The 24,291-nt window shown below is 39.1% G+C and overlaps 1 protein-coding gene across 1 annotated transcript; it reads left to right on the top strand.

The window, feature by feature from the left end:
- Positions 1 to 6,403: 6,403 nt before the first annotated feature.
- LOC306960878 (thioredoxin-related transmembrane protein 2-B) lies at positions 6,404 to 14,995 on the top strand. The gene is made up of 8 exons (XM_079553479.1): positions 6,404 to 6,684; positions 10,425 to 10,485; positions 10,618 to 10,731; positions 12,006 to 12,082; positions 12,159 to 12,265; positions 12,337 to 12,402; positions 12,466 to 12,595; positions 14,415 to 14,995. Exons 1-8 carry the CDS (start codon positions 6,496 to 6,498, stop codon positions 14,583 to 14,585), a joined length of 915 nt encoding a protein of 304 aa, XP_079409605.1. The 5' UTR covers positions 6,404 to 6,495; the 3' UTR covers positions 14,586 to 14,995.
- Positions 14,996 to 24,291: the final 9,296 nt, after the last annotated feature.

Genomic DNA, 24,291 nt, shown 5'->3' with positions numbered 1-24,291 from the left:
TTTTTAAACGGATTTTTAAAAAAAACGTCAAGCGAGCCTGCGACCGATTGTGACCTTAATTTTTTCTTTTCGGGAAGGTTTTTTCTTTTCTCGAGAACCGCGTCGCTCTAACGTGCATGGTTTTCAGTCATATCACAGATTCCTTTACTCCACTGCCAGAGCAAGGAGCTTTTTCCGAATCCCCCCGAAACTACCTTTAAGCGACTTCTTTACTCAACACCGATGCACTACAGGAATCCTTTCGTCTGATGAAACATTCAAGGGCTTCTCGTAAAGACTTGAGAGTTGAGAAAACTGTTTTTTTTTTTGCATGGACTTGTGGTTAATGCCGCCCTCGATGTTTGTTTTGATGAGGTCCAAAACACGCTGCTGTCTCTCCCCTTGAAAAAAGACTCTGAAAATGCACAAAAGCGTGGATCGCGTTCGCCGACGGGACTTTTTTTTTTTAAAGGCTCTCGTCGCTGAAAACGCGGGAGGAAAAATGAGACTGTGGGCGAAATTTCCGACCCCCCGTGTGACGTTCCTACATGTGAATACGTTTGTACAGCATCATGTAATTTCTAAATGTCCGAATTTAAGAAAAATCGGTGGCATTTGTGACGAACTGCCAGCATGCGTTTACTCGCGACTTTAACCGCCACTAGAGGTCGCTGTTTCCGGACGCACTTATTTGAACAAACAGGATTTCAATGACGTTTTTGTTTTGTTTTTCCCGCTGTTGTTGTTGTTTGGGTCCAAATGACGAGGCATTTCTTTTGTAGAAAATGTTCCGAAAATTTCCTTGATCAATTGCCTTGAAAAATGACAAATGTCTTCTTTTTTTATTTCACTTATTTAATTTGTTTTATATGAATTTTTATTGAAATATATGACGTAGGTGGAGAGATTTGAGGCTGATGTGAGCAGCAGGAATGACCACTTCTAAAAAACAAAAACACAAAAAAAGATGCCGCCCTGTATGTGTATCTGACCTAAATCAAAGTGTTTTAAAGGTTTGTACAATGCACACAACTGTATCACAAATAGGAATAAATATAACCCTAAAGAAAGTTAAAGCCACACTGTGTAACATTATACCATGGAAGAAGAATCAGGGGAGAAAGGCCCAAAAATGGCTCAAATGATTCATCAAACTGTGAGCCCTGGGGAAAGTACCATGAAGGATTTATACATCTTATATATTATAAAAGCATTATAGATACAGACGGCATCTCTGGAATCGCCCATATATGGTCATGTTTGAAAACAGTTAAGGGGGAAAACAATTAATCTTTCTCTAATTATTCAAAAACTACTTCAACAAATGCAGAATTATGAATATAGTTTTCTACTAAATAAAGATACAAAGACATGGGGAGGAGCAAAGTGGTTCAACAGCCCATAAATACATAAATAACAGAGAATGCTAACTTGATGCTACATGTTAGCATCGGGCTAATGCTACTGGTTAGCTAGCGCTAGCTACAACTGCCGTTTTTTCACTTCTACTGAACAATCTGCTGTGAGAAAATATCCATATGGGATATCGATTTACACTTGACTTTATTTGTGTGATAAATAAGTTGATATTCCACCAGAAAATGGCTAAAAAAGAGGGAAAAATGTGTTTCCCAAAAGATTCTATTTTCCCCCTCGGCGAGGCCACGCCCCCTTCTATGACGAGATGCCGTCTGTATCTATATTTGTTTCCAACAGGCATTAGATCTCAATTCCCTTCACGATAATGACATGGTTCACTCTGTCTTTATAGAAAATGTGATCCAAGCGCGCTCGACTGCAGTTTTTGCCGACATTTTCCTCTTTTTGCTCTCACGTGCAATGAACTCTGATGACGTCTTTAGCAGTGTTAATTTTGACAACATATTTTAATTTAATTTTAGTGGAGATTTAGTCAAAAAAAAGCTTTTCAATTTTAGTCTAGTTTTAGTCGACTAAAATTGCATGTCAGTTTAGTCGATTAAATTTAAGACTAATTTAGTCGACTTTGCATGTAAGATATTCATTATAATCATGTTTAATCAAGGTTCTCGACTTCATGGAGCTGCTCCACATGAACAAAGCTCAGAGCTGATCCTTTAACAGAGAATTTACATGATCTGAGGCTCTTTCAGACGGTCAATAGAAGTTTGGATGATTTTAGTCTCTCCTTTTCATTTTTATTTAGTCTTATTTTAGTCGACTAAAATATCTGGACATTTTAGTCACAGTTTTAGTCTCATGAGAAACTTTTAATTTAGTTTTAGTCCAATTTTAGTCGTCAAAAATATCACTTTGACTAAAATTAAGACTAAATATTATATTTGACGAAATTAACGCTGGATAAATGACTCAAAATTGCTTGAATTAAAGTTCTTCTATGTTGAATTTGAGTCAGTTTGAACTAATCCAAGACACAAATGCTATAGCGCCAAAGGAACAAGAATAAAACACACTTGAAATCAGACAAATTATTGTTTTTCACGTGAAATGACACAAATTATCTGAATTAAGAGAATAACAGAGGTTTTATCTCGTCTAAAATCAGAACAAATCTACTCAAACCAGTGTTAATTTTGACAACATATTTTGATTTAGTTTTAGTCTTTTGACAAAAATGTAATTTAATTTTAGTCTAGGTTTAGTCAAAAAAATCTTTTCAATTTTAGTCTAGTTTTAGTCGACTAAATTTAAGACTAATTTAGTCGACTCTGCATTGATGATATTCATTATAATCATATTTAATCTTGTTCCTCTGCTTCATGGAGCTGCTCCACATGAACAAAGCTCAGAGCTGATCCTTTGGCAGAGACTTTACATGATCTGAGGCTCTTTCAGACGCTCAATACAAGTTTGGATGATTTTAGTCTCTCCTTTTCATTTTTATTTAGTCTTATTTTAGTCGACTAAAATATCTGGACATTTTAGTCATAGTTTTAGTCTCATGAAAAACTTTTCATTTAGTTTTAGTCCAATTTTAGTCGTCAAAAATATCACTTTGACTAAAATTAAGACTAAATATTTTAGTCGACGAAATTAACACTGGTCATAACGAACTTTACCAAAATGAATTGAATAAGAAAGCACAGTTCGACTTTGACTTCGACTGGAGAGCAACAGCGCCTCTTTTGAAAGCTAAGACCTACAAAAGTGATGTAACTTTTTGTCACGTCGTCGCCGCGTTTCGGTCACGTTTTTGTTGCTTTTTCATCACTTTTTTGTCGTATTGCGATAGATTTCAAAACAATATTTTGTCCCAGCCCGAGGTGTTATTGACCAGAACAACTTTACCGCAAAGATAAGATTCATTTGCGAAGCATCTATAAAGAAATCAGCGCCAAAGTCGAAAGTACAGATAATGTAATGAAGTAAATGAAAAAAATACTTAAATAAATGTACCAAAATCTTGCATGTTGTTCTATTTACCGGGTGAAATGTTGCGCAGTGTGGCTTTAACGCGACATCACCAGGTCACCCTTATTTGGACTTTGCAAAAACAATAAAATCCTGTTGTTTTTGAAGACGCTTTGAATCGACGGAGAAGCACATTTTGACGGTGGACGTGTTGAAAACAGGTGAAATGTCGCCGTATTGTACAGCCGTATGTGTGTGGAGTGTTCGTGAGTTTCATGTGGTGACGGGAGGAGCGTGGGAAATAAAAACAACGCAAACTGAACAGGAGCGTGAGTCGTTATTTAACAGGAAGATCTCTGGCGCCGCCTGGTGGACATTATTATTATTGTTTTTTCCGCTTTTCAGGGTCAGTGGGGGCGTAACACTTGAGGTTTTGGCTACGCTACGCTCGAGCAGTAGAGATGGGAATAAAAAATAAAAGCAAAAACGTAAGATTGCGGTTTATGAAGGTTTTTTTTCCACAGCAAATTGTTCTACTCAGTAACTCGGTACTGGTCTTTACTTTTAATTATATTGTTGTTTGGGTCAGTACTTTTTACATCTAGGCCTACTTAACCCCTTAACTCCCACCTGAACCGAGCACATTTTCTCCAGCTTTACCCCAATCCAAAAGCTTCTGGGGAAAAAAGGTGTGAAAATAGCAACAAAACTGAGACAAAAACAAGGAGGAAAATGTGAAAAAAGTGAGAAAACATTGACAAAAAAGTGATGAAAAATGTATGAAAAAGTGGCAAAAATGTCACAAGAAATTGACAAAAATTGACGAAAAAATGACAAAAAATTGACAAAAAAATTACAAAAATGGGACAAAAATGTGATAACAATTTGACAAAAAAATGACAAAAAATTTACAAAAAATGTTTAAAAAAACAGACAAAAATTTGACGAAAAAGTGACAAAAAAGTCACGAAAATTTGACAAAAATGAAACGACTGCCCAACAAAGAAAGTGATGGAAAAAAATCTGATGACGTGAGGAAAAAGATCAATTTAGTTTTGTAGGTCTTTCAAATGAGGTTGTTACACTGGGCCTACAGGATTTGGGTAAAGCTGAACTGGAGAAAATGCTCTCGGTTCAGGCGGGAGTTAAGAGGTTAAAGGAACAGGCCACCGTTTTGAGATATGCTCTTTACCTGAGTCTTTGTGCGTGCGCTCAGTCATGCACAACGACCAAAGATGTTGTTAGCATTTGACCTCTTCCAATGTATTCCTATGGCTCCAAACGGGGGTGAAGTTGGAAGTGACCGAGCTCTTCCACAGGCACGTCTAAGCTCAGGTAAGAACATATCTCAAAACGGTGGCCTGTTCCTTTAAAGCAGTGGTTCTCAACCTCTTGGAGCCGCAACCCCATTATAAGAGGTAAAGGGGTTTGTGACCTCCCGCCCAGGTCACACCGGGAAAAATAGGAACATTAGCCGACATAATTCTTAAAAAACAAAGAAAAAATGGCTGAAATAAAATTCATCAAACTACAATCAAAATCCGGCCCGCGGGATGATTTAATCCGGCCTCCGACTTGTAGAGCAGTATGTCAAAAAAAAAGAGTAAGTCTCTAGCCCATTCCTGTGCGGAGTTAGGATATTTTAACTAAATAACCAGTTTACTCATTCCAGCCACTAGGGGGCAATTTAAATAAATAAACAAATATTTCCACAGGTGTCCAGCAGTGGGCACTTACATAAGAGATCAGAATATAAACACATTATAGCCACGTGGTAAATGAAGCTTAACCACAGAGTGTGGAGAAAATGAATAATGACGACGGTACTTTGAGAAGCTTGTGACACAGGCTTGCAAAGCACGTCACATTACATAATGATGTTTTATTTGAAAATAAAAAATAAATGGAAATTAAAACAAAGTGTGAAGACTTGATTACTATTTTTGCAAACCACTACAGTGAAAAAAATATGTGCCTGAATCAAGTGTTGATCTTGTGGATATAGTCGTGGGGACGACTGTGCAGGCGAGTCATCTCTACTTCACTATGAGACATTTTGGTCTGAGTCAGACAATTATATGTAATAACCTGGTCCGGCCCCCCCATCACAGTCAGGAACAATAATGGGGCCCCAGAGAAAAAAGTCTGAGGACCACTGCTCTATAGAGTTCGGGAAAATCCACAGTTACCATGGAGATCCGCCATCTTTGCAGCTGTTAGCATACATTTTCCATTGACTAACATTGGATAAAAACAGTATAAAAAGTGGAGAAAAAAGCCGTGGAACAGCTCCGTTTGCTGCTGAGTTACTACTGGTAAATACATCTAACTCACTGTGGTGTCCAAGTGTTTAAATGTGAACAATAACTCCAGTGTTTTAACTTTAAAAATCTCCATTAGTTTACAATTGCTGCTAATCCCATAATGCTCAGCGATATAACATCACATTCCCGAACTCTATTACTTGACTGCTCATCTTCCTGTCTATTATATTATGCACCCCCTGAGTGCTCTTGAGAGCTGATGTAACAAGTGAATTTCTCCATTGTGAGATCAATAAAGTCCCTGTTTATCTCTCTAATCTCATCTGATGGGTGGATTAAACTAAATTACAAATAACAAATACAAGAATGTGCTACTAATGCTCATAGATTAACTCGTTTACTGTCTGGTTTTGAATTAAAACTGCACCATGTATAAATAAAAGGTGTGGCATCTTGAGCCCCCGAATGACCTCTACGCCTCCCTCAAACAAAGAGTTTACTTTTTTATTGAGGGCGAGTACTAGGTCAGAGAATGACCGCAGTCAAGCTAGCAATGCTAATACGTTTATGTTAACGTTTGCGGGCGCCTTCACAGTAAGAGTTTGTTTACAGTATACATTTGGACCGTTGTAGCCCAATTACGCATATGTTTAGACTTAAAAGTACTAAATCATGATTATTTTTTGTTTTATGAAAGAAAACCCCGATAAAATGCCCCAACAATATAGAATTACGCATAAAAAATGACAGCGGTGCTTTTATTTGCGTAAACCGTCACCGGAACTTGTGCGTCATCCACTTCCGGTTTCACCTCGCAGGTTGTCATTCATACAAAGACGGCTCATCCGCGGGTTTACGGGCATTGTCGCTCGTTTGGCTGCAGTATTGTGAGCGAAACAGGATGGCCCTGCTAACGCCGCTCTTCGCGTTCCTGTACCATTTGCCGCAGGTGTACAAATGGCTGCTGAAGCCGTATTACGTCGCGTCGCTGTTCATGTCGATAGCATTTTTAGCTATTCGCAAGACCCCTGGCGTCTGCGACCATCTGTCCACACAGCGAGAAGACGGCAACCCCTGCGACTTCGACTGGGTTCGTGCTCAACATGATAATATACTCGGTTAAATGCATGAATGTTTGCGTGTTGTGTGGCCAGATTTGGTGGTTTGTTGCAGGTTCGAGAGTGACCGGTGGTGGTGGATTCCGGGGGAGGCTAGGTGTAGCATCTTTGCTTTGGGGCAGCTGATGTCCTTGGTTTTAAATGGGGGAGTGGACAATATTACATTCATTTGGTCGTGGTAACGTGGCAGAGTGGTTTGTGTTGTGAAATGTGTTTTGTCCCTGTTTGGAGCCAGGATTTCATTGTTTTTATGTGACCGTGGTTTTCAAACTTTTTCACAACAAGCACCACTTCATGATATATTTGACCTTCCCATTCCCACCTGGGTTAGATCAGGGAATATCAGAGCAGGAATATATCAGGGTATATATATTGCGTATTTTAGACTAATTACTTTCCAAACTAAATAGGGCTGGAAGATATATCGTTATCGTATCGAGATATGAACATTCGAGATATCGATATCGCAAAAGAAAAATATATCGTGATCATATTTATATAAGGTCTGGGCGATACGGACCAAAAGTCATATCCCGATTTATTTTAAATATGTATATATATATACTATATCCCGATATTTTATGAAATGTTAAGTCAAAGTCAAATACGAGTAGTTTTATTGAAATCTCACTATTAAATGTAAACTTATAGACTGTATAATAGGGCTGCAACTAACCACTCAGACTCCACTTTCGGACCTGTGTTCTGGACAGGTGACGCGGAAGGCTCTGAGGATTCTGGCTAATGATGCTCATCCTCTTCATGGTGAATTCTGTTACTTGCCTTCTGGTTCGAGGCTTAGGGCTCCATTGGTGGGGAAAAACAGATACAAATATTCCTTCATGCCTGTAGCCATCTCCACTCTAAACGCTGAGTATAAAAGGAGTAAACAGGCACCGAATTCAGTGTGAGGGGAAAAAAAGTTGTTGTATTCTCTTGTTCTGTTGTAAAGGTTTTGCACTTCGGCATCTTGTTTGAACTGGTGAATGAATGCATTTTTACTATTCTTGTCTGTATTTATGTATCTATTTTTATGTATCTTGTGCTGCAAAACTAATTGCCCCATCGGGGACATGAAATAAAGTGAAGTGAAGTGAAGATTATGTTGGTAATCGATTAATATACCGATTATTATTTCGATTAATCGCTTGGCTGTGAATGGTGTATGAAAATTGTATTTTTTCATTTATTTTCAATCACATAAAGCTAAAGTGGCCTCTCTTGAGGACATGTTGATGGAGTAAACTTAAACTGTGTTGTAAAGTGTTTCTGTAGTGCCAGTTCTGCTTTATTAATTGGATGAGACACAGACCGATATCTATGAAATTTTCAATGTACAAAACTCTACAGACCCTAACTTGAAAAACAAAGTAGGTTTTCATCAAAAATACTACATTTTCATGTCAGTTTTGCTCTATTTGAGTCTGTGTGAACCAGAAAACGATTAATCGATTACTAAAATAGTTGTCGACTATTTCAATAATCGATTAGTTGTTTCAGCCCTACTGTGTAACAAAGCTCAGTAAGGTGCACATTTAAATAAAACTAAAAATCTTACTTATTTATTTGTTCAGGTCATGCCGTTACACAATATTTTGTTTTCCATCCATAAATGAACAAAAAGGAACAGAGGGAAGATTAATCTGATATTATCTGTTATCATTAGCAACTTTACAACAAAATGAAAGCCGTTAGATTCCCCATCATTCTACCCCAAATCTTAAACAAAAATAGCCTAGAAAATAAAATAAGGCAGCATTTGTATATAAAGAGAAAACAAAATAAAGTGCTCAGTTTAACTTTAAGATGATAAGATAAACTTAAAAAAAAAATCAGCCTGAGAGTTTCTTTTTGTTAACTTAATAGTTAATCTCAATTTGAAATATCCCGATATATGCGATATGGTCCCATTCCATATCTCATTTAAAAATCGATATATCTTGAATATCGATATATCGCCCTAATTTATATCGAGATATGAACATTCAAAATATTAAAATTAGGGCTGCAACTAACGATTATTTTGTCATCGATTAATCTATCGAATATTTTTACGATTAATCGATTAATCGCTTGGCTGTGAAAGGTGTAGGAAAATTGGATAAAAAAAAAAATCACATAAAGCTAAAGTGGCGCCGCTTGAGGACGTGTTGATGGAGGAAACTTAAGGCGAGACACTGCAGGTGAATAGGGAAAAAATGTATATTTACAGATATCAATTTGAAACCTTTGCTGTCGATCACTGGCATAAATGTGAGAAAAAAATACATGGCAAGTTTTCTGTCATTTTATTTTTTCATATAAGAACAAGGTGTTTTATGCCTAAAAATGCCCCAAATTTCCCATCTTTTCGGCGACGAAATCTGAATAATGGATAGAGCTACATTCAAACTTATGGTTTCATTTTATTGATAAATGAGTTGCCAGGACTTTTTCAGAGCGGATTTAGGATTTCTTGTTTAGTTTTAAAATAAGCTGTTTTTTAGTGGAAAAATTTGTAAATTCGCCTTATTTTTTGACATTCAAAACTCAATAAATGGGGTTTAGGGATTAAATAATAAAAAAATCCCTCTGAAAAAATCTTCCAAATCTTGTTCAGTCCAAGGCTGGAAAATGTGAAGTCTTTAGGTCCGACTGACGTGGACATAGTGTCGCCACAATGACAGAAAAATGTGTTTTGAGAAAAAGGCCTTTGAAATTGCATTGTCCCATATAAGTCTATGGGGGAACATTGAATCAGCGCAATATTTAAACATGTTATTGTGAAGATTCGGTATATTTTCTGTTTCCGGGTGAAAGCTTGTATGTTCAGAGACCAATTTGGCCCAAAACCTGAAAACTGATCAAATTGAGTTTTGCCTGTAGTGTCTCCCCTTAAAGGGACTATAAGGAGTTTAAAAATGTTAAAATTAAGTATTTTCCTCCCCCCACATGTTCCAGCCATGTCCTAATGGGTAGAATGAGCTCAGACCTGTTCACCACAACCGCCTCTAAAATCCTGTACGGTCACTCAAAAAGCTGTCACTTCGGCCCGAATTGCCGTCATGCACGAGCTTAATATAGAAGGTGCAGTTACATATATGGCCTGAGGTGGCAGTAGTGAGTATAAAATGGCGAACTTGCTTCCAGCCCCTTTAAAGTAAATGTTTGTTGGAGGCTCTTGGCGCTAATTCTGCTTCTGATTGGACGAGACACAGACGGATATTTATGAAATTTACAATATACAAAACACTACAGACCCGAACTATGAAAAACAAAGTAGGTTTTCATCAAAAATACTACATTTTCATGTCAGTTTTGCTCCATTTGAGTCTGTGTGAACCAGAAAACGATTAATCGGTTACTAAAATAGTTGTCGACTATTTCAATAATCGATTAGTCGTCGATTAATCGAGTAGTCGTTTCAGCCCTAATTAAAATTGAAAAAGCAAGATATAAACTATATAGATTTTCATCAATTGAACTGCACTCTTTTGTATTATGATTTATTTTTTCTGAAAAATGCTTAGTTTTCACCTAACCCATAGTTATATCGTATCAATATCGAGATATCTGGCATGAATATCGAGAAGTTTTGTCCATATCGTTCAGCCCTAAAACTAAGTCTAAGGATTTATTTCTTATTTTGTAGATGACCCTGACAAACGAGGCCCATTAACATCTCACAATACTGTTTGACGACTAAAGTGCATCTTGTTTTGTTGTTTCTTAGAGGGAAGTTGAAATCCTGATGTTCTTAAGTGCAATTGTCATGATGAAGAATCGACGAGCGAGTGAGTACAACACTGTCATCACATGTGTTCGTTTCTTTCTCTTGTTTGTCTTGCATCACGGTCAAGCTACAAAAGTCCCATTCAGAAACGTGCAGCGTGACGGATAATAACGTTTTGTTCTCGTCTTCTAAGTCACGGTGGAGCAGCACCTCGGGAACATCATCCTCTTCAGTAAAGTGGCCAATGTGATCCTGTTCTTCAGACTGGACCTGCGGATGGGCCTCCTCTATCTCACTCTCTGCATCGGTCAGTCTTTACAACGTCACAAAGAAATAGCATTGGTGTTCTTTTCCGGCTTCTCTCAAACGTTTATGCTCCTGAACGTGTTTAAAATCTGCTTTCTTCAAACATAAACAGGGCTAGACTGCGACCAAAATGCTAAACGTTTTGTCCGGGCAAGTGCCCCGACAGCAACAGAAGCCACGTGTCCCAACATGAAATAACCTTCTATTACTTTCTGCCAATACGCACTTTCCCACAGTTTATTCCCCAAAGAAGTATTTATTTTCTAATTCTAATCTGTCACATGCATGAAAAAAAACAAAAAAATAGATATAGAAAGAGGGAGAGAAAGAGTTTGGGAACGGAATCTCCAAATGTTTCCCCTGCTCATTATTTGGAAGTGAGAAGATTCTGAGCTTTGTGACAGTTTTTGTTTCATGTGCCGTTACAAACATATTTTAACCCCTTAACTCCCACCTGAACCGAGCACATTTTCTCCAGTTTGGCTTTACCCCAGTCCAAAAGCTTCTGGAAAAAAGCAACAAAACTGAGACGAAAACAATGATGGAAATGTGACAATAAAAGTGAGAAACATTGACAAAAAAGTGACGAAAAATTAATGAAAAATTACGAAAAAATTCCGAAAAAAAGACAAAAATGTGACAAAAAAATGACAAAAAACGATGAAAAATTACGGAAAAAATGACAAAAAATGCGACAAAAATATGACCAAAACTTGATGAAAAAATGACAAAACAAATTGATGAAATAATGACGAAAAAATTACAAAAATGTGACAAAAAATGACGAAAAAATGACAAAAAAATGACAAAAATGTGACAAAAAATGCGACAAAAATATGACAAAAACTTGATGAAAAAATGACCAAAAAAAATGATGAAAAAATTACGAAAAAATGACAAAAATGTCACAAAAAATGATGAAAAAATTACGAAAAAAATTACAAAAATGTGACAAAAAATTACAAAAATATGACAAAAACTTGATGAAAAAATGACCAAAAAAAATTATGAAAAAATTACGAAAAAATGACAAAAATGTGATAAAAAATTGACGAAAAAATTACAAACATGTGACAAAAAATGACAAAAAAATGTGACAAAAATGAGTTGAATACCCCCCCCCCAAAAAAATGATGGAAAAAAAATCTGATGACATGAGGAAAAAGATCCTCTCGGTTCAGGCGGGAGTTCAGAGGTTAACCATAAACCACCACAACAGTTACCGCAACCTATCCTAGTCTGTGTGTTCATGTGTTGATCCTGTATCTGTTTTAGTTTGCATGATGACCTGTAAGCCGCCTCTGTACATGGGCCCGGAGTACATCAAGTACTTCAGCGACAAAACCATTGACGTACGTAAGCAAAATCTCAAAGCTGCTTCTATATATCTATAACATTAATAATATAAAGAATCGTGTTTGTGTTTAGGACGAGCTGGAGAAAGACGGGCGCGTCACTTGGATCGTGGAGTTTTTTGCTAATTGGTCTCCGGAGTGCCAGTCGTTTGCTTCAGTCTACGCCGATCTGTCTCTCAAGTATGTGTTTGACTCGCACAATGAAGTCATTTCGGTTATTTTGTGGCTAATGCTGCTTAACGTGTCTGAAGGTATAACTGCGCTGGACTCAAGTTTGGAAAAGTGGACATTGGCCGATACGGGGAAGTCTCGAAAAGGTAATGAGTGTAATGTTACTGGTTTAGGAGCTGATTATTTATTCATTTATTCTATTGTTGCAGATACAAAGTGTCCACATCCCCCCTGTCCAAGCAGCTGCCCTCTCTGGTGCTGTTTCAGGGCGGGAAGGAGGTCATGCGGCGCCCCCAAGTGGACAAGAAGGGACGAGCCGTGTCCTGGACCTTCACTGATGTGAGACTTCCCTTTTTCTTTCATTTTTCACGCAGTGGTCGAGAATAAAGACAAAACTCACCCTGTACATGCTGATTTTACGACGCTTTATCATGAGCGAGGCCGAGATAACCCGGACTTGATATCGAGCTGCATGTTTCATTCACAAATATTGTCATGTTTTATATCCACGTGTCCTGTGAAGGGTCCCCGAGATGAGGCACACTTTAGGGCTGATTTTCTCAAAATAAGGGTTTTGTTCCACTCCTGCATTGAAATAGTCACTATAATCGCTCCTACAGACTTAACAATATTTAGATTTTTTTTTTTTCAGAGGAATTTTAAAGGGATGTTTTGGGATTTTTGACATAGGGCCTCATTTCTTTCTCAGTTATCCAGAGTGTTGTTGATTTTCTGGAGAGATTTTTTTTCTTTTAATTCATGCAGTCCTTTTATATTTGAAGAGTTTAGTGGTGCTAGGCTAGTGCATGTCTATGGTAACTAGTAGCCTGCATTAAAAACCTCTTCAGAATCATGGGGTCGTCCTCCAAACGTTGCCATATCTGATTTGTAGAAATCTCCTTTGTGAATTCCACGTGTAGTAACTTCGGCCACAGGTAAACAAACTACTGTAGATCCGGTAACTTAGCAGATCACTATATCCTGCTATTTTAGCCATCCCAAAGTTAAGTATAGGCATTTATATGATATATTGTACCTCTACCACTATGGAGCACTCATTTTTGTGATAAATGTATTTTCTGGAGGTATTTTTCAAACCCGGAAGACACAACGCTTTGATTCAGTTAACTCCGCCCCCTCTCTCCGCACATACTTTACCGTAATATAAATAAACAACAATAAGTGAAGTTACTTCACGTACTTCACATCTGCAACACAGCTTCATAAATGGCTAACACACAAGCTAATATGCTAACACACAAGCTAACACGCGTTTGGATAAACTCACCACTCTGGTCCATCGCTGTTTACATTATGGGACTTGCGTTGGTTATAAAAGTTAATCCACTTTGATTCTGGCGAAGGTTCACCAAACATCCATCAGTGACAGTCACAGAAAAACAATATTTTGGTGATAGTCGCTGAATCCCGGAGAAAAAAACAACTTCTGTCCTCGTAGCCAAACGTGCTTCTTTTTCTCCGTGACATTATCGTTAGGTAAGAATAAAGAACAGGTGTGTCCAGAGTAGGTAACGAGCTCCATCTTCACAGCTGCAGCGCAAACATGACGTCTGTTTAGACGCTCAGGGGTGCGTTTGTTTTGGCGATAGCTGTCCTGAAAGCACATCGGGCACGTTCTTTTTTTCCCCCTTTATTTCTTTCTTAGAACAGAAATAATGAAAACGCTGTTTACAAATTAAAATCAGGCCGTAAGCAGAGAATTAAGACATTGCTTTACAGACGCCGAGCACTTCCGTTCCGCTGTGACGACAAAACTGAGCAGGTCAGTCGTTCACCAGGAGAGGGCGGAGCCTCAGAGAGCAGGAGGGCGGAGCCTCAGAGAGCAGGATTCAGGAGGATTACTGAGAGCTGCGTGAATGAAGCCACAAACCACTCTGGGGGTGTTTTTGATAAGGAAATAGCATAACAACATGGGTAAAAGCTAAAAAAAAGTCGATTTTGCATGATATAGGACCTTTAAATGCAAAATGGTTGCACTTACAACATTATTCAGTCAACACAGACATTTATATGGTTAGTCTGGTGTTATAAGTGATTTGCCTCAGGTGCACTGTACTAGTTACCATAGACATGCACTAGCCTAGCACTAGCCTGGCGCCACTAAACTCTTCTTAACAATTTCCCTGTCTTCCTTCAGGAGAACATCATCAGAGAATTCAACCTGAACGAGCTGTACCAAAAGTCCAAGAAGCTCAACAAAAAAGGCGAAAAGGCGAACCAGTCCCAGTTCGAGCCCGTCCCGGAGGAGGACGAGTCCCAGGCCACGGACGCCCAAGAAGAGGAGCCCGAGTCCAAAAAGGACAAGTAATTTCAAGCGCCCGCCTCCGTTTTCCTGCAGAAATGCGGCGAACGTTACGCACTCCAGACCGGCTCTTTCGATTTATGTAACATTTTGACACCTGAAGAGGCGAAGAAGGGGCCATGTTTTTGGTGGGAAAGTTCCATCGAGCCTGGGACGCGATCGACGGCACTGTCTGCCCAAGTGACTGCTAACGAAATGATAGAGATTTACTAATTGTCAAGGGAGGCAGAGGAATGCTGCTACTTTTGGTCTGTTTTTTTTTTTCATTATTTTATCTAATAATTTAATTCAATGTAGATGTAGAATGTGAACATATGAATTAACTGCTGAGTACTGATGTGAATATTTGGGGTTTTGAACAAACATTCGTCGTATAATACTTTGATGCTCATGTCGCCTTCAAGTGGTTCTTCGGGAGACTGTTCCAAATGCTTCTATTTTCTAATGTACGTTTTGCATCAGAAAGAGCTTTAAAATGAGCTCTCACACAACGTCCTCGGCCTCAGGGGAGCGGAGTCACGAGTTTGTCCACCTATTTTATGTTGTAGACTTGTGCTTATAATTTTCGGAACTATAAGAGATAGTTTTGGCCGTTCTTGTTTTGGAATCTACGGATTTTTTGTCTTTCAAACAAGCTCCATCTGAAGTACCTACTAGACATGAATATACAGACCAACACTGACACATTTAGAAGCTTATAGACGAAGGATTATAGACGATATTTGAACTAGGGCTGTGCAATTAATCAAAATTCGATTACGATTTCGATTATTACACTAAACGATTACAAAATTAGCATAATCAATTTTTTTTCTCCATTTTTTCCCATTTTTTTTTTCTTTTTCTTTTTTTTCTGGCAAAGCAGACTTGCATTATTTCACGGCGCTGGGATTATTTTCCCTTCGCTTTTCACCTGCCATGGCTCATGCTTTTGCCTGACATAAAAACAAACGGCGCGGTGTGATGACGTCATCAGACCGCGCTGCTCAGTTTGCTTGCGCAGGTGTGAGGGCTGGCCAGCAGGGGGCAGGTGTGAAGCAGAGACCTCTCCTTAATCGAGGCAAACCTGAAATCATTTGTACTTTTATGACTCTTCAGAAAACAGAAAATATTCAGCATAGTTTTTTTTTAAATTAATAACTATATAAATAAAATAAAGACTCTTTTTTTCAAAGGCAACAAATAATCGTTTGAATAATCGTGATTTCAATTATTTTTTCAATAATCGAGCAGCCCTAATTTGAACAATTATATATCGTTTGTGCACATCGGCATCGGTCTTAGAAAAAAAAAACGTATCGGTCGACCTCTCGATTGCTGGGTTGCAGGTTCTAGAATGTGATGTCACTGGACCCAGTGGGCGGTCCTATTAAAGCAGTACTAAGTAACTTGTTTACCTTAATAAATACTTTCCTAGTCCCTCTGAGGGTAATACAAGTGTTAATGGGATGACTGGAGGGACTTTTATCTCCCCCTGGTGTCTCTGGCCAGAAAACCACACTTGCAACTTGACTGCCACCGGACCAGAGCCACCAATACACACTAATAGCATCACGGAGAAGCAGCTAACAGGCTAACGGGCAAAGCTAACTGCGAGCTAGTCCCACTTAAAACACTATTTACAGCCAAGTTTGAATCGCAACTTGCTACGACACCTGCAGATGCGCTTATGGCCTCTAGGGGCATGAGTTACTTAGTACTGCTTTAATTGCACAACACTTTCACAAGTCATATCTAAAAAGAACATTTATGAATTACAAAAATTATTAATATCAGTCACTGGGTCCATGATCTCTCTGTACAAGACCAAAAATGTCCTCAAAGACCACATCATTTTACCTCTATATAACATTATGGGCCTTTAGAATCCTATGTCACCTGCAAACCAGCAATTGGGTATATTTCTATGATTAAAACCTTAACTGTAATAATAATGGTTGAAGAGACTAGATGCAAGTTGGTCATTTTCTGCTCACTGCTGCCCTCTCAGGTCTTAAGCGTAACTGCAGTCTCTATATTAAGCTCGTGCATGACGGCACTTTGGACCCGAGGCAACAGGTCTGAGCTCATTCTACACATTAGGACATTGTTGGAACATGTAACGGGAGGAAAATACATAATTTTAACATTTTTAAACTCCGTATAGTCCCTTTTAAATAAGTAGCTTCATCAGACAAGCCTCTTTGATGCATAAGTAGCTCTCTGTCACTTTTGTTACATGAAAAGGTTGGAGACCCCTGGCTTACAATATGCAGTTGATACTCGTCTTTCACTTCATGTGCGTGCTCTGATGTGCAGTCATTTTTCGATTAATTGTGATTTGGTGTAGCTTTGACAGCCCTAGCATTTAAAGAGGGGGTATTATGCTTTTTTCAATCACATAGCACCAGTCTATATCACACTACAATGATGACCAAACCTTCTGTTGGTCTGTAAATGCAGTAAATTAGAATAACTGCCTTGTATAAAATGTCTCTCTCAAAATGGCTGTAGTGAATGTCTTGAAATAGGCCTCTGTCTCTTTAAGAACCTCTGACCCTTTCCGACACATCTCCAGGAGGTGGGGGTCGTTCCTAGGAGGACTCAGGCAAACCTATCCCTAAAATGGCCGCCATCAGAGTTTTTACAGATTACTCAAAAATACGTGAATGAGCCAAGGCAACACTTCAGGCATGTTTTTAATGAGGGAATGACATAATAACATGATGTAAAGCTTGAAAAAGTCGATTTTGCATAATACCCCCCCTTTAATGATTAGTTTGTACAGGCGGGGTCCTGGATTGTTTGACTTTTGGGAACCCTTATTTTAGACTGAACTTGTACTCGCTTTTGACCTGAGGATACAAACCATTTTCACTGACTGAGCCTTAATTTTCTTTTAACATTTTTGGAGGGGCACTGTTCAGGGTGAAGAGACATTCAGCAAATTGTTAGAACCGGAGCAGTGTCCTGTGTGTGTGTGTGTGAGGCCTGAACAATGAAGCCACTAAAAACCTTCAAGCTTTGACACCGATTCAAACAAATTCCCAGTTTCCGTGGACCACTTGAATGCAGCATCTGTGCATTTGCTTTTATCAGTCGTTCCATTTCTTCTTCTAATTTTTGGCTGAATTGTCACTAATGTTTTGCCTTTTGGTTCAGCGTGACCTTTTCCTGTAATCATTCCTCAGACGTATGTGGTCAGTATTTGTTTTTTTTATGTCACTGGACCAATTTCATTAATATTTTTGTTTCATATTTTTTGTTAGATTTTGATGTTTTTAATCATTTGTGGTTTTAACCGTTCTAGCTGAATGTGTTTTTTTACTTACAGGGAACCTCTAGTGTTATTACTTCCTCACACCATTTGGCCTGAATATTTTAGCAGGAACGGATTTAAAGCGAGCATAGAAAAGGTAAACGTGTCCGTGCTTTTTTCCACAACAATAAATGATTTGATTCTGTCTTTGCACATTTGTTTTTTGTTTCTGACATGGATCTTTTTGTTGTATTGAAATGTGTCCGTGTAAAACTCTTTGGAGACGTTCAAGCACTGCTGTAAAAAAAAAAAAAAACCTCTTGTTTGCTGATTTTTCCTCTTGCAATATTATTAAATTAAATCACTTATGCAACCTAAGAGTTCCCTTTTGTCAATCGTTTGCGAGTCATGTGACACAAACACCACCCGCCGCCATATTGGTCCATAAGAAACAGAGGCTGCGTCTGAAACCATCAAATTGTCGCCTCTAAGCTCTAACACGAGCAACTAACTCCTTAACCTTTCATGGGTCGACTGTTAGACCTCTTTGCAGTTAGTGAACTAGAGCTTCAGCAGCATTTTGCACAATCTGTCCGTCCTTAAACAGGGGAAAGGGAAGTGACATCACCAACAGCTGCTTTTCTTCTTCTTTAAAGTTATTGGTGGAGTGCAGGCCAAACAAAAGTGCATGTCGCCCCCTAGTGTCCAACAACAACACAGTGTCCAAACAAAGACATTTAAAGGGCTACTAACCCCTCCTTCCAGAGCCTCAGTATCAGAGCCTCAGATTTGAAAATCTCAACAGAAAGGGGGCGTTGCCTGGAGGACTAAGGGGCACGCGGGAGGGGTGAGGGGTGGGAGGGGCTTGAGGCTTCTGACTTCGACGCTGCACCTGCAGCGCTCCTCGTAAACAAAGTCCGAGCATGGGAGCATGGAGTTCCAGCGAGCTAACTTATTTAGCAACTTGTTCCACTGGGACAGCTCGACAGCTCTCTCTACACAGGGGGGGCATCGTGGCAGACAGCGGCCTTGTACCTGAGGCGCTGGCTCATTTATTCCTCTGTCATTTACAAAGCTAGCGGCTTAGCATTGAGCTCGATCGACGTTAGCATCGCAGCTAAGGGACGTAACTGTCCTGGCTGCTTCAGAATTTACCGATCTATTTTAGATGTAGACTTTTGCTGTGGTCTACGTTAACATGGGAGATGTATCTCAGTGTCCTCAGCAGAGTGTGTGATATAGAGACGTGGCTATTTGTGTTACAAAGATTTTTATTATTTTTCTTACAGCAAAGTGCACAAAACATATCAAATAAATATATGTAGGCCTGTATTATAGAGCAGGAACACTGTCTTTTTGAAATTGTTTTTGGTTTGCCATTGAAGATGTGAGACAGAATCATTCAGGTTATGTTTCTCTAAAGGCTTGACTGTAACATTGTGAACCCAAAGAGCCAGTTAGCCCTAAGTAAATAGCCTGAAGTAATTTCTATTACTAAATTTAGTGAACTAAAAGGTTTAACCAACGTTAACACATACACTAAACTACCACTGAATGATGACACTGTAGAGTAAAGAATATAATGAAGTATTTATATGTATGCTTTTTTTAGTTGAATATTGAAATATTAATGAAAATTATAGATCTTGTTTTGTACCAGTACTTGATTCTGCACTTCTGGCTCTTACAACAGTGCAATTTCCAAATTATAGCACAATTTCTTTGGTAAAACTTACTACAAACTTACAGCTCACATTTCACTTGAGGTTGAGCTGCATGTGCCACTCACTTGGCCTACATAGATGTGTGCAATAAACAAATTGAACAGACAAAGTTGACTGGTTATGTTATACAATACCAACTGTAATAAATATACATGCAGTAAGTTTTCAGCTTCTAGAAACAGTGGTGCTGCATATACCTTCCTGTGACATATCTGACAGAACATATACAGGCTTCATTTTTTTTTTACTGCCCACAATTAAATCTTGCATGAAACATTGATTTTAATCTATTACGTTGTCCAATGGGCACAGAATGGTTCAGGCACAGGTCCTTTGTGTGCTCCTGATATGGGAGAGGATCCTCGACCACACTTTCAAACAGCAGGGCCATTAGTTGGTCAAAGTAGACTGTAAACAAAGCACAAAACATTTGTCCTTGTAAAAGCATTGGTTGTGTTGTTTTTAATGTGACATACCTGAGGTAGCTCTGGTCTTCATGGCTCTCACTGTGTAGTCTCCACGCTTGAATTTTGGATACACTATGACGATTTGCCTTTTTTAAATCATAATTCAAGGCACCAACCTGCACCCTAAAATTTCACAAATAAACATTAATATGCAGTATCTATTTTCTAAACATTTCAAAGTGATAAAATAACTAGTGAATATTTGTTGAACCTTTAGGAATCATTACCTGGCCAGCATTCCTTTGAATAAGAGGCCCAGACTATTGTGAGAGAATCAGACTATGGAATGCCTCAATATTTGAAGTGTGGTATTGTGGGCTTATTTTAGCTTAATCTTTCAAAAAACGTGGTGTTAACAAAAGAGTAAGAGTCTCTCGCATGCTGCTGTGCCTACAAAGAATTATAAAGAATTACAAAGAATAATAAATTGATATGTGAAGTGTAAATACATCAATATAAATTAGATATTGGGAGGAGTAGTTGTAATTACACATACTTGATTTTGGCCACACTCTTGCATCATCCCCAACCAAAGGCCTGTGAAGACAGCGAGGGGACAGGGGGTTTTCCGTGGACATTCTGAATGTAGTTGCCCAGATGTCCACTCAGCCACAGCCTTTGATGGTGACCAGTAGAGATGATTCATATAGATGGTTCACAATGCTTTTCTTCCACCTCGTCATTTCCTCCGTTCACCTTTTCTGGCCCAGCGCATCATTTTTTTCCAATCTCTGGGACACAAAACACAAACCCCTCCTTCTCCATGCACACGCTGTTTCCAACCTCATTGCTCTAATAAGACAAAAAAATAAGAATATGAGTTCTATCATAATGCACAGTTATCCAAAGTTACATATTTATGTTTGTATTGTAATGTTTTACCTGGACTAGCTCGATGTCAATGACTTTGTTACTCGTTAGATTCATCATGGTGTAACTGCCATACTTGGCTGAATGTCCTACATGAATGCAAGTTATACATTAGCTGACTTTTAATACTTCAGATAAATGTTTATTAAATGTATTTACCAGGTGAATCTGCCCGCATGTCCCCGCCCAGTGACACAGAGCCGCTTTCAAGAGCCTCCCTGATGAGGTTATCCTGCTCCAGCTTCCACTGCCAGTTGACCGTAGGGATGAGGAGCTTTGCCTGGTGCCTATAGAAGCACTGCTCTGACAGTCCCTGAATATTGAAGGCCCCCAAGAACTATAAAATTAAAACATCTGTTATCATCGGATAATATATGGAAAAACAAAATGTTTTTGTAGTGCCTTTGAAATCTGGCTAAAGGATGAGCCGGTGAACAGCACAGCAGCACAGAGCTGTAGGTTTCCAGCTGGGACGTTGTTCACCATGGGCTGACTGGACCACTGACTGGAGAACTCACAGCGAGGACACTGTTGAGTGACCCAGACAGGACATCGCCTAAACAGCTCCAGCAGTTGGTCCTCAAGAACAATATATTTTTTGTCCTTGTGTGGAGGGACTTCAGTGGGAATGCTATATAAAATAAAGGATATTTCATCCCTCAAAAAACCAGGACGCTGTATATATTTTTTCAATTAAAACTCTAGATTTTCTTTGTACCTTGAACAGTTCACAGTGCTGGCACTGTCATCGATGTGGAAGCTGGGGTCAGACGCTGACACCTCACACCTTCTCCTTTTTAAAGGTGTAGAGGCTGCTCTGGGACTGTCAGGAAGAGGGATTTCCATCAGGTCCCCTGTCCCACAACCGACGCTTGTGTAAGCGGTCCGGGCTTGAGTAGCTGTACAAAACACAAACAAAAAAAACACGTTTAAAATGGCAGTAATTACACAACTTGTGTCTAACTACAGTATATAAAAAAAACAAAAGTGTAGACTGTTTTATACATAAAATGACAGTACTGTATAAAGGATAAATAGATTTCACCTTTGCGTCGCCTGCTCGGCTTCACATTGGCCTGGACACTTGCATGCCTTGTAATGACTGGATCAGTCTGGACATTTCTCTCTGCTCACTTTTGGCTGAAAACATAACAATAAATAATATTTATAAAGTGCACACACAAGTGACATGCAAACACATTGTTTGTATTGATGATTTATAGGAATACAACCTAGGATATACTTCAGAATATGCCACCCTATAGCAGATCAACCAAATATTTGTATCAGGTTAATTCTGGCTACAGTCGGCTACTAAAAACTTCCAAATGGTTTGGCATTTTGAAAAGCTGCGTCCAAATAGGTGTAAACTTTGGTTCAGTTCAGAAAACTTGTCAACATGAACATAATTATCAGAATTGATCCTATTTTGTGAACCTGTTCAACAACAATGGCAATAACAACTATACTGATTCTGAAACCACGTAAGAACAGCTCACATCTGTGAGCGCCCTCTCCTCACTGACCACACGGTCCACCTGGAGTGGTCAGCCCTCTCCTCACTGACCGCAGTCGAGCATCAAACGGGAGCAGAGCGCGCACGGAGCGGGTCAGTTTAGCCTCCGACACACAGTACGTTCTAGCTATACGTTAGCTATACAGGCTAGCTTGTAGCTACTGTCAAAAGCTACAGTCATGTCAAACTTAGATTAGTTTGGTGCTCAGACTCGTGCACATTTGCGCAGTGTTGGCGTAACTTTGCAGACTGATGCATTAGCAGGCTGCCCCGGGCAGCGAGTAGACGCGCTTATAACCGGTGGCTGCTGTTCCTCAGCCACAGTGAGCGAGTGCGGGACACATCGCCTGGAGCTGAGGCTGCAGAGTCTATTTACACGCCATATTTTTTCAACATATCTACACGACTCATGTGATTGGTGTTATCAGAGGCCAAACCGGCGAATTTGTTTGAGACACTACAATAACGATCTATTCTGACGTGCACATCAATATTCTATATACTGTACATGACTCAATCTGTGAGCAAAGTAGCTTCTACTGACAGAAATGACCGGGACAGAGTGAACCAAGTGCCTCTTTTTACAGCAGCTACAATCAATGCAATTACTACCAAACCCAAAATGGGTAAATCATTATTTTTCTCACTCACCTCACATTGTTGGCGGGGCAGGAGTGTCGGTGGGGACGGCCTCGCTCTTCAAACGGAGAAGACTAGCATAGCCCAGTTCAACCTCGGTGAAGTTGGCGAAGGAATCAGCACGTAAAATGGTCTTTGCAAACTCCAGCCCCACTACGCTACACTTCCTCCCCATCCTAACACAGTACAATTAACAACTAACAATTAAATTATACACGATAGACCACTAAAAGCAATACTAACAAACGCCCTAAGCTAAATTGAGCTAACTAATCTAACAATAAAAGCAACTAGTGATTACAACTACAATATTCAACAACTAACACTACTAAAACTATACACTTATTTATAATAAAAAAGCTATCCTAATAAAATCTACCTAAATGCTATGACAACTAATCGCAAACCTGACAATCGATGATAATATTCTCTCGTTATTCCAACTCCAACTCGCTACGGGGGCGTGAGCGAGACTGAGCCTTTTTATACCCCAGAGCGGCAGAGCCCGTGACATCATCTCTCGCCTCCTGACATCATCTCTCTCCCCTCCGCTAATTGGGTGCCGAATTCAAAAAATCAAATGCAGTACCGACAGTTCGCTGCAGATGGCGCCACACAGACGGTTTGGGACACAAAGACAGGATTTCAACAAATTTGCACTAAATTGTTAAAATAGTGACATATACACGTAGACAACACTATAAGATACCCATTTATACAACTTAGCTAGAAAAAAAAGTTGATTTGGGGGTTAGTTGTTCTTTAAGGAGAAAAATAAATCCAAATGATCCAAACATTTCCCTTTAGTCTTATTTTATTTCAACAGCTGTTTCTTAAAGCTACAGCAGCAAATGATCCATGTGGCTTAAGTTTCTACTAAATGAAAACAAAAACATTTAATCCGTTTACTGAGTTTCCTCTTTAACACTGACATGTGACTGAGCTGTGGGGACGACAACATGGATTTATCACTTTTATAAAGTTTGGCTTGTGCAGAATCTTACTTTTTAATTATTATTATTTTTATTATTAAATGTGCTCCTGTCAATCAACAGTGGTTGCCCATGAATCACTCGAAGGTGGGGGCGAGGGGGGTGGGGGGATTTGGCACAGTGGCTTATGGGACGGCACATAGCTCCTAATCACTGGTTAGTTAGCATCAGAGGTCCCTATGCTAAAGTGGCTATGATAGTTAGCATCAGAGGTCCCTATGCTAAAGTGGCTATGATAGTTAGCACCAGAGGTCCCTATGCTAAAG

This window comes from Gobius niger (genome assembly GCF_951799975.1).
Source record: "Gobius niger genome assembly, chromosome: 3".
In the NCBI taxonomy this organism is placed as follows: Eukaryota; Metazoa; Chordata; class Actinopteri; order Gobiiformes; family Gobiidae; genus Gobius; species Gobius niger.
Note: the sequence above shows the minus strand (reverse complement) of the source record. Positions and strands in the feature narration are given on the sequence as shown.